At 56.7% G+C, this 19,750-nt stretch overlaps 1 protein-coding gene across 34 annotated transcripts in view; it reads left to right on the top strand.

The window, feature by feature from the left end:
- RBFOX1 (RNA binding fox-1 homolog 1) overlaps positions 1-19,750 on the top strand; it is a 1,316,266-nt gene that overhangs the window by 1,259,103 nt on the left and 37,413 nt on the right. For all 34 annotated transcript variants that reach the window (XM_055136054.1, XM_055136041.1, XM_055136046.1 and 31 more), the window contains 2 exons: positions 5,017-5,149; positions 12,260-12,299. In XM_055136054.1, the coding sequence (XP_054992029.1) occupies positions 5,017-5,149; positions 12,260-12,299 (173 nt within the window). The remainder of the gene's footprint in view (positions 1-5,016; positions 5,150-12,259; positions 12,300-19,750) is intronic.

Here is a 19,750-nt window from a genome sequence, read left to right as displayed (position 1 = left end):
GAAGGAAGGGAGGGAGGGAAGGAAATGAAGGGAATGCAAGAAGGATGGAGGCAGCTGTGTAGAAAGGAGGAAATGAGGGAGGGGAGAAATGAAAGAAAGGGAAGGAAGGAGTGACAGAAAGGGACGGGGAGGGGGAAAGAGGAAGCTGCGGGGGCAGAGGGGGGAGGGAGCACAGCGAGACCGGGAGGACCCGCGCGTAGTCACGGGGAGAATCCAGGAGCCCAGGAAGAGGCTCCGGGGCAGCTCTGGGTTGGCCCCAGGCTGGGTACCCCTCGCTCGCCCACTCTGCCCCCCACACCCCTGTCCTGCAGGCACACAGCTGGGCCCTGTAGGATCACGCCTGCCTGGACAGGGGATGGGTCCCTCAGCAGAGTGGGACCCGGGGTGCCCCCAACACATACCGGGCCCTGCCTGCAGACACCCTGCTCTCTCCCCCGCCGCCCTGCGGCCACGCCGCTCTGAGCCCCCTTCCACGGCCTGACACCTCAATCGCCCCGAATTATTGCAAAGGCAGCCCAAGGGCTGGGGCGATAGCGCAGCGGGGAGGGCATTTGCCTTGCACGCGGCCGACCTAGGTTTGATTCCCAGCATCCCATATGGTCCCCTGAGCACCGCCAGGAGTAATTCCTGAGTGCAGAGCCAGGAGTAACCCCTGTGCATCACCAGGAGTGACCCAAAAAGCAAAAAAAAAAGAAATTAAAAAGGAGCTTGAGGCGGGCTGGCCCGGCCCCGGCGTTGCAGGGTCAGCAGTGTCCTGCTCGGACCCGCACCCATCTGCTTGATTTCAGACGCGGAGACAGTCCCCACCAAACTGGGCCCTGCTGGGGGCAGCCGTGCCTCCTGGGTCCAGCTGGGAAGCGCCTCAGTGCTCCTGAGCGTGGGGCTAATGACGAAGGGCTCCCCCAAAGAGCCCCCGAACCACAGCCCCCAGACCAGGGTGCTCTGGGGTGGCAGGCAGGGGGGAGGGGGGCGCGGCCCGGGTGGTTTGAGAAACACGGTTTTGTTGGTGAGTTCGGCCTGCAGAGCACTGTTTCCTGGGCTTGGTGGTCCTGTCGCTCCCCGCATGGTTCGAGAGAGGAGGGGGACCCAGGGAGGGGAGAGGCCTTGGCCTTCACCGGCAGACAGTCCCCGAGACAGTGAGCCTGGCCTGCGGGCACCCGGCCTGCCATTGCAGGAGGAGGGAGGGGGGTTGAGGGAACCCTGTGCCCCCAGCCGGCGCCCGGCCTCTGAGGCTGAGTCCCTCCCCTTGTCCCGTACGGCCGTGACAGCGGCTCCCTGGGCGCTGGGCCTCTGCTCTCTCTCTCTCTGTGGTTTGGGGGCCACCCCCTGGCTCTGGCTCAGCGATCAGGGGTCACTCCTGGGGGTCTCAGGGACCCTCAGGAGAACAGTCCGGGCTCTGCTGTGTGCAAGGCAAGTGCCCTCCCCGCAGTGCTCTCGCTCCGGGCCCTGGCACCGCTGGACTCAGTTTCCTCCCGGGCCCTCCAGCTCCAGCCACAGCCTCACCCGGGGCGGCCGGAAGGCCCCCAGGAGGACGTGACACCGGGCAGGGTGGGGCTGTGCTGCGGAAGCTGCCGGAAGGAAGGGGAGAGCCCGGCTTTGGGCGGCTTAAGGCAGAGGGAAGGTGGCACCCGCCAGGCCCCCCGAAACGGCTCCCAGAAGCACCGCGTGTGGGCGTGTGCCAGGTTCCTGGGCTGCGTCGTGGGCTCCCCACACCCCCCCGCCCTTGCCGGTGCCCCAGACATTCTGAGGGTTGTGATTTGTGAGCCTGGGACCCCACTGAGACAATCAGCATGGGACATGGAGGAGGGGCCTGTTCCCACAACACCCCCCCCTCTGATCACCCCCCCTGCAAGGACAGGATTGGCCACAGGGGCCAGCGTCACGTGCTGTGCCTGTGCTGTCCTGGCACACACACTCATATGCACCACACACGTATGTGCACTTGTTCACGTGCACCACATTTATGTGCACACACTCACGTGCAGTATACACATATGCACACATTCACATGCACCACATACGTATGTGCACACACTCACCACACATGTATGTGCACACACATGTATGACACACATGTGCACACTCACATGCACCACACATGTATATGCATGCTCGTATGCACCACATGTGTATGTGCACACTAAATGCACCACACATGTATATGCACACATGTGCACCACATGTGTGTGCACACTCACAGACATGCATACAGATGCACTCACATGTACCCAGGCCACAGGTGTGTGCACAGACACACCACACATGTGTATGCACAGACTCACACACATATGCAGGCTCTCATGCACACACTCACATACACATAGACACATACACAGCACACATACTACGTACTCATGCATGCATACACGCACACATGCAAATTCTTGGGCAAACATGTACACATGTATGCTCATGCATGCACTCGTATGCACACAGGTGCACACATATACAGGCACATACACACACACACACACACACACACACACACACACACACCCCTTCTGGGCAGGATTTAGAACCCCAGAGGATGAAGTCAGAGCCTTCCTCTGGCACGGCAGGGTGAGGGGACGCAGAGACAAGCGGGTGTGACAGCCTCAAGGGCCCGGAGAGAGGGTGGGGCCCAGGGCTCGTGCCTTGCAGAACCCAGGCCCAGGAGAGGGTGGGCTGTGCAGACTTCCCAGGAATGTGCAGTTCGGCCACTGCTGCCTCACCAGCGACCCTCAGGGGCTGAGTGGGAGGTGGGGGCAGTCACTTCCCTATGTGCTTCCTGCCCTGGAGGGCCCGGGCAGCGCTGAGTGGCCCCTTGGGTGGAGCCAGGCAGGGGGGAGCCCGGAGAGCCGGCCTGAGGCGGGAGGAAGGCAGAGGAGGGGAGTCCAGCATCGCGGCTCCCGGGAGGGCCCGGGAGCACAGGGACTCAGACCTCTACCCTGTGTGGACCTGCCCCCCTCCCCCCGCCACTCCCACCCCAGCAGAGAGGAGGGGTCACTCCCCAGGCCCTCCCTGTGGCGTGCTGCAGCCCGGCTCCTCTCGGGAGCTCACCCACATTCCTCACACCTTGCGGGGCTGTCCCGACACTGCGGCGGGCTCAGGAGGCGGCTGGCACGGGATCACGGTCTGTGTCTTGGGCCCGGAGTTTCCTGCACCTGCCACGTAGCTTCGTGAAGTTAATTGGCTCGAGAGCCGCTTGTGCATAAAGACGGAGTCAGGAGTAAACGAAAGCGGGCTGAGGACAAGTCCAACAGAGAATGACCTCAGAGAGAAATAGGGGCGTCTGTGTCCCACGGCTCTATGTGAAGGAACGCACCAGAATAGCCACAGACATGGCCACACACACGTGTACTCACACACATGTACATACATGTACATGCAGGTGTATGGATCTGTATACATAGGCAAACATGTTTGTTGGGCTCTCTGACACAGATGCAAGTGTGAACTGAAGGTACAATACGCAGTGTACATGTATTTCTCTGTGTACTTGTGACTGCCGGCTGCGTAGATGTTAGATAGATAAACAGACTAAATGGATGGAGAGACAGGTAGAAGGGCAGATAGATAATTAACAGGGCAATGATGGATGGATGATGGTTGATAAGCGATAGGAAGGCAGATAATGCAGAGCTAGTAGATGCAGAAGAATGTAAGACAACGAGAAACATAGCGATAGATGAAGGATACAGAGTGAATAGATGGTGTGAGAGCATAGTACACGGGGAGGGCAGCTTCCCTGCACACAGCCTACCTGGGTTCAACCCCCGGCATCCCGTATGGTCCTCTGAGCACCTCCAGGAGTGATTCCTGAGTGCAGAGACAGAAGGACCCCTGAGCACTGCTGGGTGTGGCCCCAAAACAACAGCAACAAAATGGCGGGTAGATAATGGATTAGATACACAGGTGTGGATGGAGAGATCGGTGGATGGGTGGATGGATGGGTAGATGGATGGGTAGATAGATAAATGGTTGGATAATGGATGGACGAATGGTGAGTGATAGGAAGATAAGTAATGCATAAATAATAGAGATATAGATGGGTGATGATAGCAATAGAGAACGGATGGTGATAGAAAGGCAGGAACAGACAGGTGGAGGGTAAGTACAGGATCGATGATGGACTCGTGACACAGACGTGGATGGGTGGATGGATGGGTAGGTAGAAAGTGGGTGGGAAGCAGATGGATTGACGGATGGATATAGGAAGATGACTGGATGGATGTCGGCCAATGGCAGATCTGTATAAAGGCGAAAGAACTCATTGTACATATAGATTAAAGAACTCGTCGTACATACATGCTCCAATCTACCTTTGGGAAATAGAAAGTGTTTGGGGCTGGAACCATAGCACAGCGGGGAGGGCGTTTGCCTTGCACGCAGCTGACCCGGGTTCGATTCCCAGCATCCCATAGGGTCCCCCGAGCACCGCCAGGAGTGATTCCTGAGTGCAGAGCCAAGAGGAACCCCTGTGCATCACTGGATGTGACCCAAATAGCAAAAAAAAAAAAAAGGAAAGAAAGGAAGGAAGAAAGAAAGAGAGAGAGAAAGAAATAGAGAGAGAAAGAGAGAAAGGAAAGAAAGAAAGAAAAGAGAGAGAGAAAGAAAGAGAGAAAGGAAAGAAAGAAAGAGAAAGAGAGAAAGGAAAGAAAGAAAGAAAGAAAGAAAGAAAGAAAGAAAGAAAGAAAGAAAGAAAGAAAGAAAGAAAGAAAGAAAGAAAGAGAAAGAAAGAAGGAAAGGAAGGAAGGAAGGAAGGAAGGAAGGAAGGAAGGAAGGAAGGAAGGAAGGAAGGAAGGAAGGAAGGAAGGAAGGAAGGAAGGAAGGACGTGCTGGGAATGACCCTTTCCTCCTTTCCTCTGTTGTTAAGAATGCCTCGTCCCCATTTTGTCCTTCACTGCCGGGGCGCTGGGTGCTGGCCTCAGTTGCCCACCGTCTCCGGAGCGAGGCGGTGGCCTGAGTGGAGATGGGCCGTGGGGGGCGGGCCGGGGTCGGGGCCGCTGCTGACCACCGCTGTCTTCTCTCCCGCAGTGCCCGGCTTCCCGTACCCAGCCGCCACCGCCGCGGCCGCCTACCGAGGGGCGCACCTCCGTGGGCGCGGCCGCACCGTCTACAACACCTTCCGGGCCGCCGCCCCCCCGCCCCCGATCCCGGCCTACGGCGGGTAAGTGGGGCAGCGCCCCCGCCCCGCACCAGCACTGCCCCCCACCCCGCCTGGTTTGCGAGCGCATGTCGGCCTTGTTGGGCCCAGCAGCACCGCCCCGGCATGCAGCCCGCACGCCCGCTCCCAGCACCTTGCCGAGGGCTGAAAAATGAGTGTCATTTGTCCTGTCACGGCCGCTGCCTTCCAGCATCCGACATGTCACAAGCGCTTATGCAAATCCCCCAGGACCGAATGAACGCCGGGGTGCCGAGAGAGAGAGATGGGCCCAGCCCAGGGGGGTGTCGCCCGTGATCTCGAACAGCTGGTTTATTAGGGAGGTTGGGTCCCAGTCGCCCCTTGGAGTCATCCGCGGGGGCATGGACGGGAGGTGCAGCACAGATGTCAAAATCGCCGGGGTGGTCTGGCTCCTGTCCCCCGCGCCCCCCAGCCGGCTCCCACTTCCAGGTTGACGAGCCTTCGGCTGAGAAGAGGAAATTAGAGGGAGAGCGAGTGCAAACGCCCAAGGGCCTTGGAATCGGCTCCTTGGGGTTGGGTTTTCCCAAAGTCACCTTTGTCCTTGCTCCTCGCTCTCCCCCCAGGAATAGGCAAATGATGCACACACACACACACACACACACACACACACACACACACACACACACACACACACACACCCACCCCACCCCGCCGGCCAGCTTGGCCTGTCTGTGCATGGGCTTTGGTGATGCCAACGGAATATTCGGAATATTCGGGAGTGGCGGGCAGTGCTTGGCAGTAGGAAGGGTGGTGGGAGTTTCTTGGAGCGCTGTGATCTGGAAAGGGTGCCCTCTCTGCTTTTCTGCTCAGATCCTCCTAGAACATTCTACAAGGTTCCGGCTCCCCGGAGTCAGGAAGAAGCCTCTCAGGGCACTCTCTCAGTGGGCTTGCAGGAGTCCGAGTGGGGACCGATGAGCTGGGTTGTCTCTGATGGTTTGGATTGTCATGTCCACCCGTGAGAGGTGGACTGGCTCTTGGCCGAGGGACGCTAGGGCACGTCGTGGACACTCCCGTCCCTCCACGCCAGTGACCAGGCCCCAAATCTCAGTGTCACTGCTCCTAGGGGGTCTCCGCTCTGCCCGGGAGGGAGGGACACTGGTGGTGTGAGTGACCTACAGGCCGTCTTCAGGGCTAAGTGAATGTTTTCACTGCTCCGTGCCTCGCCACTCTCTGGTGGAGAAGCTGAATTAGCCTCGATCATCGTTCCATGAGATCGATGAGGAAAGGAGACACTCCTTCCACCCCCACCATTATTTATTCATATCTCATCGTTCCGAAGCAGAGCTTGTGAAGTTTCACAGCCTTTCTCTGGGAAGAGGCCGTGGAGATGGAACAACTTCACCGCTGGGAGTCAGCAGGAAGGGAGAGAAGGAGAGAAGGAAGATGGCACCGTCGCTTCTCGCATTATTGTGGACTTGGGGGTCAATGCTTCTGTGACGAAGGGCTAGAAGAAGTTGGTTCCACCTTAGAGGTGGTGAATAAGCACAACCCAGAGAGAAACGGGCCCTTAAGTATCCCTGTCCCCTCCGAGCATCTGTCTGGGCTGGTTCAAGCTTTCTGTGGCCGACTCTGCCGTCTTAAAAGAGTCTCGGCAAGCACAGACGTGAGGGTCAGCCCCGCCGTGCTGGCCCCATTCATAGATCCACAAGGTGCGAGGACGGACACGTGTGTTCCTGCGGCCCCAGAGCGAGCTTCAAAGGAGGAGTAGAACAAACTCATGTTGCCGTCTAGGCTCTGGACCCTCTAACTCAGCCCTCAGAAGCCAGGACGCCAGAGGTGCATGTGCACGTCCGAACCCGTCGCCTTCTCTTGGCTGGTGGACGGTGCTGACCCCTGGAGCACGGAGCTGCGGAGTCTCCCTCGAGACGGAGCAGAGAGAAGTGGACGTGAGGCTCCCCGGCTTCTTCCCGTGTGGCCGACTTCCTAAGGCTCGGAATGACCCGCCCACGGTCACTCAGGCTCTCCAGGGAATCCGGCGTCTTCACTTCCCACGTGGGCAGAGACCTGGTCTTGGACCCCGGACCCTGGGTGTGGGGACTGCTCTGGGGGCGTTTCCCTCAGCGTCCCAGCAAGGCCCCTGACCATCTTGGCCGGGGTGACAAAGTGAGCAGCTACACTGCCCGGATGACCACAGGGACACAAAAGTCCCACTCGCTGCAACCTCCTGTCTCCCACGCTGCTTAGGTCCCCGACAGGTCCTGCCCTTACGCCCGTGGGTCCTCATAGGACTGGGCGCCGTGGGGAGCTGTGCCCTGGGGTCGGCCTGGTCGCTCCCTGTCATGGTTCCACATTCCATGAAACCGCCAGGCCGGGCACCTCTCTCACAGGGCTGCCGTGAGATGAAATAGTTGGGGGTTGGAGTGATGGCACAGCAGGGAGGGCGTTTGCCTTGCATGCGACTGACCCGGGTTCGATCCCCGGCATCCCATAGGGTCCCTGAGCACCGCCAGGAGTGATTCCTGAGTGCAGAGCCAGGAGGAACCCCTGAGCATTGCTGGGCCCAAAAATTTTTTGAAAAAAAAAAAGAAAGAGTTGGTAGAGGGGTTAAGATGCTTGCCTGGTGGGCCGCTGACCCGGGTTCTACCCCCGTCCCCCACCCGACCCACCACCACCAACAACAACCCATATGCTCGCCTGAGCCCTCCAGGAGTTATGTGCCCAGAGTCAGAGCCAGGAGTGAATCCTGAGCACTGCTGGATATGGCCCAAAAGAGAAAGAGAGAAAGAAGATTCCAGCAAGCTGCCAGGAGGCTCTGCCGGATGCGTTACCCACCCCAGTGGCCGTGCGGGACCCCCACGCCACAGGAGTAGTGACCCTGTTCTCTGGCTCGTGTGACTGACGTTCCAGGAGGGGGCCCGGGGCGGCCAGTGGGGGAGAGGGAAAGAGCAGAGAGGAGAGGAGAGAGGGCCAGGCTCGGCAGAGGAACTCGGAGGAGCCCAGGGGCCGCTCCACAGCGCAGGGGGACGAGGGCCAGTGGGAGTTTCCTCTCCCTGCTGGTCCCCCAGAAGCCTCTGGAGGGAGCCGTCCAGCTTGGCCTAAGTCTTTCCTCCAGTGGGGTCCACAGGTGGCCTTGGCCCGGCCTCCACTTCGCCACTCCAAGGACTCTAGTTGCAAATAGATCCTGGCGGGACGATTCTTACGGCCGGGCAGGGAGGAACTCACGGTTTACCTCAGGGGACGCCACTGGACATCAGCTGAGGTGCTTGCAGGACCCGTCTGGTGAGAGAAGCAACAGATTCGGAGCTGGACGGAGCTGGACCCCTCATCTCCCGGCCGGCCATGAGGCGACCCCCACACTGTAAGGACCCCCGGCCCCGCTCTGCTAAGAGGTCACCTCACCTAGTGGACGAGACAGCTTCCTCCTCCAGGGGGCCGCCCAAAGGGGGGGCGCTGCTAGCCGCCAGCCCAAAGCTCCACTCTTCACCCGGGGTCCCAGACAAAGAGTCTCAGCACCAACTCCAGCCGTGAACTCAGCCGGGTCGGACCATCCTAGTAAAACACCGACTTTCTCTCGGACACACACACGCGCCCGTCTCTCTGTACATGCCTGGGTCACTGTGGAGAGTTTTTAAAAACCAGCCAGGTTGAAATGCGTCAAAACCGTCCTTCCTCTCCCGGTTTGGAAGGGCTGGGGAGATGGAGCAACTTGCAGCCGCCTTGCCTTTAAGGAGATGCTGGCGCCGGGGAAACACTGGGAACCGCAGAGATGCCGAAGCTGGCGCGGCCGATCCTTTCCCTTTTTTATTTTGAATTTTTTCTAAGTGAACTCATCGTCTCAGCTGCCATCATGCCCTGCTTGGCCCCGTCCAGATATTTAACGGATGTCGCTACCTTCCTAAGAAAACGAGACGTGCATTTGCATTTTGTTCTGGCAAAAGCCTATCGCAGGGGCGGTGATTGACATGCAGAACCTTCCCTGGGCCTGGCGGGCCAGGCCTCCTCGGCCCGTGGGGGACGGCCCTGCTCCTGCATCCCTCGGTTCCTCCACCCAGGGCCACGCACCGGGCTTCTGCCCCCAGGCAGGCTCTCTCGCCCGGGCCCTGCGTTAGGGGACCCGAACCAGGCCCGGGACCAAGCAGGGAGCTTGGAAGCGCTTTTCAGCAGGGAGAAGAGGACTCAGAAGCGGGCCTGGCCTCGTCTCAGCCGGGCTGGGAGGACGGCCGAGCCCGGGTCTGTCCCGCTCCAGGCCCCACAGTGATGGTGTAGCCTGTGTGCAAACTTGCAGATGCTTAGAGCCTCGTCCGGGACGCGGGACCCCCAGCCCCCTCCCAGCCTCAAGCTGGACTCGCCCCAGCTGCCTCGCCGAGCTGTCAGAGCCGGGGCTGTGGGCACTGTGGGACCCCAGTGGGGGTGGACCTTGCTCTCTCCCTCTCTCTGTGTCTCTCTCTCTCTGTCTCTCTCTGTCTCTGTGTCTCTCTTTATCTCTCTCTGTCTGTGTCTCTCTCTGCCTCTGTCTCTGTCTGTGTCTCTCTTTGTGTCTCTCTCTGTCTCTGTCTCTCTGTCTCTCTCTGTGTCTCTCTCTATCTCTGTCTCTCTGTGTCTCTCTGTATCTCTCTGTCTCTCTGCCTCTGTCTCTCTCTGTGTCTCTGTCTCTCTCTGTGTCTCTGTCTCTGTGTCTCTGTCTCTCTTTGTCTCTCTCTGTTTCTCTCTGTCTCTGTGTCTCTGTGTCTCTGTCTCTCTCTGTCTCTGTCTCTGTGTCTCTGTCTCTCTCTGTCTCTCTCTGTCTCTGTGTCTCTCTCTCTCTCCCTCCCTCTGGCTCTCACTCTCGCTCTCGCTTTCACTCTCTCTCCTTTGCTCCTTTGGCCACAAAGAAGCATCCAGAACATTCTTTCTGGGGACAGTGCCCAGGCCGAGACTGACCGGGCGCCATGCTGGCAGCCTGCCCGTTAGTGGTGGCTGGTGGCTGAGCAGCAGCGGGTGGCTCTGCGGGCTGGGGCGGAGCTTCCCGTGTCACGCTGCCCAGACACTCCCACCAGGGCCTGGGTGTCCAGAGCAGTGGCGGGGAGGGGGTCACTGCTGCAGCCTCCCGCCCCGCCCCTCCAGCTAACGCCCGCCCTGCAGCCTCTCAGAGCTTGGCCCTGCCCCCAGGCTGGCCCGGGCCCCCTGGCCCTCCTGCCTCGGGCAGAGACCCCGGTTTGGGGGCTGTGGCCTGGGCGTCAGTTTGGGGGCTCTGGCCCAGCTGGGCTCACGCTCTCTCTGCCCCCCCGCCCCTGGCGTGGCCGGCTGGGGCCGTTCTGCCCCCTGACCCCCAGCGACACTATCCTAGACCCAGGGTCATTGCAGGAGACCCGAACTCATCTGGCGTCTGGGAAGGTTTTCCTGCATCTTGGCATGTGGGAAGCCCTTGGGTCGGCGGGAACGGGGCTTAGGGCAGTTCTGGCGGCCCCTGAGCGGGCAGCGGCCCCCACCCTGGTTTGAGGATGATGGTCGCTGGCTGGAGGCAGTCAGCTGGGACTCGCCCAACGCCCCTGTGTCTCCGGCTGTGTGCGCTGTGAGAGTGCTAAGGTGCCTTCCCCCTCCTCCTCCTCCCCCTCCCCCTCCTCTTCCTCCCCCTCCTCCTCCTCCCCCTCCTCCTCCTCCTCCTCCCCCTCCTCCCCCTCCTCCCCCTCCTCTTCCCCCCTCCTCCTCCTCTTCCCTCTCCCCCTCCTCCTCCTCCTCCCTTTCCTCCTCCTCTCCATCCTCGTCCTCCTCTTCCCCCCTCCTCCTCCTCTTCCCTCTCCCCCTCCTCCTCCCCTCCTCCCCCTCCTCCTCCCCCTCCTCCTCCCCCTCCCCCTCCTCCTCTTCCTGGCTGACACGTGGGTCCCCCCTGCACTAAATCCCAACCGACCCAGCGCCTGCTTCCAGTAGAAGCGGCTTCCTCCACGCCGGGACTCACTGGGCCTTGGCCGGAATCATAAATCACTCGTAAAGCCCCTGGCTCCCGGGGAGGGGGACTCATAGCAGCAACACCCTTTGGGAAACTTGCATTCGGGCACCACAGGGACCCTGTGACCTGCACACAGAGGCTGACTCGGCGCCTCCTTCCCGGCCTCCAGGCTCAGAGACTGACCCTCGGTGGCCACGGCCGCATGGCTGTGAGCGGCTTGTCCTGGCCTCTTCACTCAAGCCACACAGGATGTTTCTGGAGAATTCCGGGATCTTCCCTCTCTCTGGAGAAGTGACTCTCATGGCAAGGAGAGCACTGCGCGGGCCCGGGTTCAAGCCCAGAGAGGCCCTGCTGAGTGCTATGGCCGGGGGCCTTACTGTCACTCAAAGGACCAGAGCAGACGCTCTGCAGGCGAGATCCCCCACTTCCGGGGCCACCCGGCCCCTGCACCGGCCTGGCAGAAGCCCCCGATCATCACTGTGTGTGGCCCCCACAGCTGAAACATCCCCAAGCTTCCTGTTACACCCATACATACACATGTGTGCACATGGGATGTACATGTGCCTGTTCATGTGTGCACACACTCTGGTGTGTGCAAAGGGACACACACAGAGGGGGCACGTGCAAAGCTATGCCGCTTACGTGTCCCCATGTACGTGCCTGATGGTAACTGCACACACGTGCACACGCGCGCGCGCGCACACACACACACACACACACACACACAGTTCCACCCCCCACCCCTGCACGCCCTCCCCCACAGGGGCTGATGAGGAACCCCCTCCCGACGCTGCACCCCGAGTGGGGCCCAGAGAACTGACTCATGGTGCGTTGAAAGAGAGCAGAAGCGAGTCAGCTTGGAAGCAAGTCACCAGGCCCCCCCGGAGGTGACCGTCCATATCGAAATCATGAGCAACAACAAAATATCCCGAACCCCGCCTTGTCCAGGACGCCAGTGCACCCGGGGATGCGGGGGTGTGGGCCGGGGAGGGGAGCCGCGGATTGACCGGATGCTGAGCCTGGCACCCCATGCCCTGCCCTAAGACGTGCTCATTCTGCGCCCGCCCCGCCCCCTCCCCCCACCCCAGGCCTGATTTCCTCGTCTCCTCCAGCCTCCTTAAGCGCTGCGCAGACCTGCCCTGGGCGCGCGCAGACTGGCGGGGCCGGTGTGCTGCATGGGGGGTGACGCACTAACACGGTCGTTTCTCTTTGTGTGTGTGCCCTTGCAGTGTTGTGTACCAGGATGGATTTTATGGTGCAGACATTTATGTAAGTACCCATTAACGCACATGCGGACTCCTCGCCTCCCGAGCCATTCTGTTTCCAAGTTTGCTGGGGAGCCCGGGCGGGGGCAGCGGAGGCCCGGCGCCCCCCTTCCTGGCGGGGAGACCCCGGGCATCCTGAGCGAGAAACGACCCCCAGAGTGCACACCCACACACAAACACAAGTCATACGGCGTTTCCCAAAGGCCCTTCCAGGGTAGCCGTCTCCACACCTGCACCCGAGAGCGTCTCGAGCGCCTTCTCTCCAGCATTCGGGGTGTCTTCATGTTGTTTTCGGGGTGCAGCTGCCCCGAGCCGCTGTGGCGAGAGGAAGGAGAGATGCACGGCCGACAGCTCGGTCTCCCCTTTAATGAGGCTGGGAAGATACGGGGTGAAGGCACTTACTGCGTTCAGGTTCCACCCCCTGCACTGCTTAGGGTGGCCCCAGCCCCGTGAGCAGTTTTCCCTGAGCACCACTGGGTACGGACCCCCCTCCCCCCAAATAGAAAAATATATGCATTTACTCATTTAACACAATAGCCCCAGAAAGATCTGTCTCTCACTCTGCTAATGATCTGGGCAAAAGCTCCACTGACAACATGCCCGGTTGAGCATTCAGCCTTTACTCACGCCCTGGTTCCCCTGTTCCCGGCCCGTCTCAAGCCCTAGACTCAGTGCCAGGCAGAAATCCCCTCCCCCTCCCCCCAGGGCCGTCCTGGTGCCCTCCCCGCAGCCCTCTGCCCCAGGCTGGGCGGTCCGAGAGAGGCTTCCCAGCCCAGAGCAAAGCCACGCCTGTGGCCGCACCGACGCCACTTGTCAGAGAACGGGAGAGACGCGTGACAGGTTCCCTCGTTTGAATTTTGAATAATTGCCAGTTGGTGGCTTTTTTTTTTTTTTTTGGTTTGTGTTTTTCCTTCCAAGCGCAGCTCTCTCGGTAGAGAACTTCAGTTCTGTTCTCAGGGTAGCAGAGGACGATGGAACAGTGATGGGGTCCCCCTAAACTGAGCTGAAACTTCTGCAGCATCCCTGGTCCAGCCATCAGCCCGCCCTTCTCTCTGGGCAGGAGCCAATCAGCCATCGGTCCGCCCTTCTCTCTGGGCAGGAGCCAATCAACCATCAGCCCGCCCTTCTCTCTGGGCAGGAGCCAATCAGTCATCAGCCCGCCCTTCTCTCTGGGCAGGAGCCAATCAACCATCAGCCCGCCCTTCTCTCTGGGCAGGAGCCAATCAGTCATCAGCCCGCCCTTCTCTCTGGGCAGGAGCCAATCAACCATCAGCCCGCCCTTCTCTCTGGGCAGGAGCCAATCAGTCGTCACTCCGCCCTTCTCTCTGGGCAGGAGCCAATCCCTCTCCTGCTTGCATCCCTCAGCCCGCCCTTCTCTCAGGCAGGAACCAATCACTCTCCCTAGACTTACAGCCCAGATCTTTGATTTTTCTGTTTGTCCAGGGGATGCTCAGGGATCATTAAGGTGACATCCACCAGTGCTGGTGCTGGGTGTTGGGGCTCAGGGAGGAGGCTGTGAGGTCCCAGGACAGGAACCCAGACAGGGGTTCTTCCTGCACCTTGAGCCTCCACCCGAGGTCCTAGGGGCCACACCTGGAGTTGTCCAGGTACTTGTGCTCTCAGGGTCTCTCCCAGTGGTGCTCAGGGAACCATGTGGGGCCAAGGATCAAGCTGAGGACTCGCATGGGCAGAGGGGGCGCGGGAGGAGAGCAGCTTCCGTGGAAAAAGAGAGAGAAACAGACAATGTAGTGGGCATTGACCCCTAAGCTTACGCGTGAGCTCTTTAGGGAGGTTAGGTTAAATTAAATCAGAAAGGACAATCAGACTATAGGAGGCAAAATAAATTTATGTACGGGCCAGGGAGATAGTACCTGTAAGGCGGTTGTCTTGCAGAGGGCCAAGCCAGGTTTGCTTCCCGCCACTGCATAGGGTCCCCCAGACACCACCAGGAGTGATCCCTGAGTGCAGAGCCAGAAGTAAGTCCCAAGCACCACTGGGGGTGGCCCAAACCCAAGCCCCTCCCCAAAGGAAATCTATACATCTATGTATGTATATGTACGTAGGTATACTTGTGTATGCATATATAGGTATTAACATGTGTACATGCATACACATCTGTAACTGCAGAATAGGTCCCTAGGTTTCTCCCTCTCGTAGACTTCTTCCCCAGAAATGAGAACTTCCGCTGAAAGATAAGCCCACGAATTACTCTCACTTCCAAACTTGCTTCCCGACTGCTCAAGGTTCTACAGAGTTCATGTCCAAGTGGAAGTTCATGTCCAAGAAGGAAGGAGAGGGATATTGACGACCTTTGAACCACAGCCTGGTTCAGCACGGACACACACACACCCCTGTTTTTTCTTGGCACATCTAATCCAAGTTGCCTTGGGAACTTTGATGGAATTTTCCTACTGAATGCAACTGTGCTTCCTGTCTTTCTATGACATGAAATCTAGAAAATAAAATAATAAAGGGTTGATAGGGTTTGGGTTTCGGCTATGGGTAACAGACTCCATTCTTAGGTGTCAAAGTGAAATCTTTAGATGTTCCAAAGAATGACTCGGGGGCTGAAGAGCGAGATTTGAAACCGTTCACTTGAGTTGTTAGAATAGACACCCAGAGTAAGAAGCCATGAAAGGACCCTTTTTCCTTCTTTAGAAAGAAACACAGATTCTAACATAACCATAACGACCGGGTTGGCTCCCCTCCCCTGCCCCATTCAGTTTTGCCGGCTCAGAGTCCAGAGATGGGTGATGCATGGGTTTGCCCACGTTCCTCTGTGGGGTCTTTGCCAGGCCACCTTTGGGTCTCGGGAATGTTAAGATGCAAACTTGTAAATGAATTGCTCGGGAATGTGTGTGACTTATGCATTTTCTTTATTTATTTCATTTTTGCATTGAAAACATTACATTTCTGTTTCCTTATAGAGTAGTGTATCAGGAGCCTGTGTATGGCAATAAATTGCTACAGGTATGAATTCCTGCCTGGTGGAGACTTACTCATCTCTATGACTGTGGGTTTGCTCTGAAATCCTACTAACCAGATGATTTCCGGGAGGGCTGAGGGTCTCTGATACAGAAGGAGGAAAGACTTAACTGAATTTTCCAGTTTTGATGACAGTTTCTTCCAGACTAGAGTCCTCCCTAAACAATGTCCCATCCTCTGCTGATGTGCCAGTGATTGCCCTTAGCACAGATCCCTCCAAGGAAGTGTCAGGATATGTCACATGACATGGACTTTTTTCTGTGGCTGAGATCCATGGACAACCATCAGGAGCTTTGCTTGTTCAAGAATATCAAAATAGAGGTCTAGGTTGGTTGTGAACTTTCCTCCTTAAAAATATATCCTGACTTGGTGGATGTAAGTTTGGGAAAAGAATTAGATGATGTTATCGAACCAGTTGTCTGAGAAAATTTGTAATAAGCTCCTAAAGCCAGCTGACATGGTTAAATCCAGACCCTCCTATGGTGTATCATTAAGGGTCAGGATAGCTAATATAACCTGGGAACGTCTAATAAATTTATTAGACACACATTGCATTACTATAGTGTTTGAACCTATCTCTCATTGCTGAAGCAGCCTCCAAAGCAACAAGTTTATTGGGAAATAAGGAAGCCAACCTAACTCTTGGGGTACAGTTGGTTGAATCTCCAAGTCTGGTCAATGACCAACAACTTAACCTGTTAAACAGGGAAAAAAATGTCAAAATTAAGGACCATCAGTGGAAGTTTCGTTACATGGTTTTTCCAATAGTCTAATATTCTCATCTCTGCTTGGTATTAAATAAATTAAGAAAGTACATTGATTTAGCTGTGAGAATTAATCAAGTTTCAAATAAGAAATGTAACAGAAGAAAGGAAAGCTGGGACCTCGCAGAGGACAAAAGAATTAAGACCCATGTGATGTCCAGATAAATTAGTGAGGAATGCTTTATAGTTAAATTTCTCTCTCTCTCTTTTTTTGTTCAAATGTTCATGCAAATGCCATTTGAGTGAACAAAAATTGCCAGATGCCAAAGCACCTATTTTGCCCAGAAAGCTCCTAGGCTTGTCTCAACTCAGAGGAAATCTTGGTGAATGGCCCATTGCTGTTTTACTCGACATACAAAGGAAGCGCGCGCAGACACACACACACACTCACACACACACTCACACACACACTCACACACACTCACACACCCTCACACACTCACTCTCACACATACTCACACACACTCATACTCACACACTTACACACACACTCACACACACACTCACACACACTCACACACTCACCCTCACACATACTCACACACACTCACACACTCACACACACACCACACACTCACACTCACACACACTCACACTCACACACACTCACACTCACACACACTCACACACACTCACACTCATACACACACACACTCACACCACACACTCACACTCACACACACTCACACACTCACTCACACACACTCACACCACACACACACTCTCACACACTCACACCACACACTCACACACACTCACACGCTCACACACACTCACACACGCTCACACACACTCACACACACACTCACACACACACTCATACTCACACACACTCACACACTCACACTCACACCACACACTCACACACACACACTCACACACACACTCACATGCCCACACTGTCCCTCCCACCCACATCTCCATGGGCTTGCAGGACCGTTTCAGGAGGACAGAGCTGGGGTCCAGTCCGTGGAAGGGACTAGTGGGTCGCACCTGCCCAGAGACCCTGCCACGCGCTGGTTCTGCCCCGTTAGAAAGGCCAGAGAAGAGCTTGAATTCTGGGTCATTTTCTACCCACTAAGTTCACACACACACACACACACACACACACACACACACACACACACACACACACACACACACACACACACACACACACACCCCAGGCCCGCCCCCACCCCCGGCATGGATTTCCTAGACAAGTAGAGACTTTCCTACGGAACACGTAGAGGCTTCGTAAGACTCAGCTATGAAGGGGGAACCACCCTCGTCCCCAAGGGTGCTTTGGGGGTCACTTAGACACACTCTGCCCCAACCCAACACAGAACCACGGCCCCTCTGGGGGTGGATCCAGAGACTTAGGTGCCCTCCAGTGACGGACACCGAACGTTGAGTTTGACATGCCAGCCACCTTCCAGGTGTCAGTTAGGACACGCGGCCTGTGTGTTGGACCCCACAGAGATGGAGTAAATGCTCCCATTGGCTGTCAGACGCCCACGGGCACAGCCAGGAGGCAACCGCTCACCCTGGGCTCCCAGGTGCCAGCCGAGGGTACTTTGAGGCTGAGGTCTTGGCTGGCAGGCCAAGTTCTAAATAGCAAAGAGAGAGTCAGGACGCTAAAGGGACATGCCGTGTGCATGCAGGGAGAGGCCCGGTGCTGTCTGGGGCTTCGTAGAGAGCACAGCTGCAAAGCAGAAGGCTGCAGGCACACGGGTGCCCGTTTTCTCCCCCCCCCCCCCACTCCGGGCCAGCCGGGAGGCGTCTGTGCACTCCCTCCCTGCCTTGCACTGCGGCTGTTTCCCCATTCCGTCAGGCTCACGACATGCGTGCACGGATGGGAGCTGGTGCAGAACCAGGAGAGACGCGAGGCATGCAAACACAGGGCGTCCGCAGGCTGCTAAACACCTCTGCAGCATCACATTCTCAGCCAGCAAGGCAGCCTGGGTCGTGCATGGTGGTCCTTGATGCAGATGCCTCTGTGGGACCTTTATTTTATTTATTCATTTGTGCCCCTTAGTTTTGAATTCTGGGAGTGAGGTTAAAAAAAAAAAACAACCCTGCACACACACACATTTGTGTGTAGTGTGTGTGTTCTGCAAACAAAGCTTCCACTGTGGCAGCCAATATCCGTTAGCAATCAACATGCCCTCCCTCCCTCGTTAAGTTTGTTCTCCGTGCCCACACACCTGTGTCTTTCTAGCTGCAGTGAGCGCCAAGGAGAAAGGGAGGCTGAGAAAAGAAATCTCCAGAAATCTGGCGACCTCATTTCCCCTCAGCCCGTCAGTCTGTGTCTTGAGCTTGGTGCTGAAATGACAACAGGCTCCCAACACCTCCCCGTTCCTAATTAGAGATCGGGGTGTTTGCAACACCAGCTGGCGTCCTCTGTTGACCCCCCCACCCCCATTTGCCCCCAAAAAAACTTCCCATTGTTTTTCAAGGGAAAATTTTTCAAATGCTGGCCCCCGGAGATGGGGGATTTCTCTAAGGACGTGTTCTCTCCAGGGCAGACGCGGAGGTAACTTAGAAAAAAGGATAAACTACATTTTGCACTTTGTAAGCGAGGGCAGCTCCAAGAGGCGCGCCTCCAGTGATGGAAAGCAACTTCCTTCTACCTCGAAGGATGCTTTTTGCAGTTTCTTCCTTCCTCTCAGCCGACACTTGATTTACCCCACGAGGGGAATTCAGGAAGTCAGGTGGAAAACCCAACCGACACTCCCAATTATACCCACAGATGCCCGGGACCCAGCTGCCATTTTGCCTTCTGTCTCCCAGTCTGTTTTGAGTTACTCTTTCTGGTGAGGGTGAGAACTGTGCCCCCAGAGCATGATGGGATGGTGCATTCTAATTAGAACCTAAAGGGTCCTGGAGTTATCCACGGGTCCCGGATCCCGTTTGTTAATTGTGCTGAGATCATTCAACAGTGGTTGATGTATCGCTGCGGTCTGCTGGGCAAGAAGCTGTTATTTTCACAGTTTGCTAATCAATGCTCGGCTGAACACAATTCCTTCTGAATATGCCCATTTGCTTGTCCTCTGCTTAATTGAACAATTGCAATTACTGGTGCACTCAACTAAGTGTTAATTATTTTTCAGATTTTTTTTCCTCTCCTAATGATTTTATTTACAAATTAGAAGACTTTATTATTTCTCCACACCCAAGTCCCCCATGCCGAACCCTGGGTGGTGTCTAGCAGCCAAAACGGAATGATAAGACGCCGTATCTTTTAAGAGTTGAGCGAGCCACAGCCGTCTGGACAGTTTTTCTGATCATCCTCCAGCTGCAGGGTACAGGGTGCAGGGTGGTCAACGTGTCTTCATACCTGAGAGAGGAAAGGCAGGCAGGCAGGCAGGCCACTTCAAGGACCACCTTTATTTTTGAAATAAGCGAGCGATCGAAGGCTGTTTGGATCAAGTCCAAATGCTTCCCGGCTCCGTGAGGGTGGAGCCGTAAGCTGTTTTGAAAATCTGGAAAGTTCAGCCAAGTAGAGCGTTTCAGGGTCCCAGGAATCCTCCCCGGCCCTAGATAATCACCATTAACATCCATGAAACATCTGTGGCTTTTTTCAAAGGGCGTCTCGCGCCCACCCCGAGGAGCCTCCCCACCTGCTAACGCTGACCCCTGGCCTTCTCCTCTCTGCCTCTTCTACTCCCTCCCGATCACCCGGCTCTCGTTAACCTCCGCTTTGAGATCGGTAGATGTGGGTGAC

Source organism: Sorex araneus, chromosome 4, assembly GCF_027595985.1.
Source record: "Sorex araneus isolate mSorAra2 chromosome 4, mSorAra2.pri, whole genome shotgun sequence".
Taxonomy (NCBI): domain Eukaryota; kingdom Metazoa; phylum Chordata; class Mammalia; order Eulipotyphla; family Soricidae; genus Sorex; species Sorex araneus.
The sequence above is the reverse complement of the archived record's forward strand: the minus strand, read 5'-3'. Positions and strand labels throughout refer to the sequence as shown.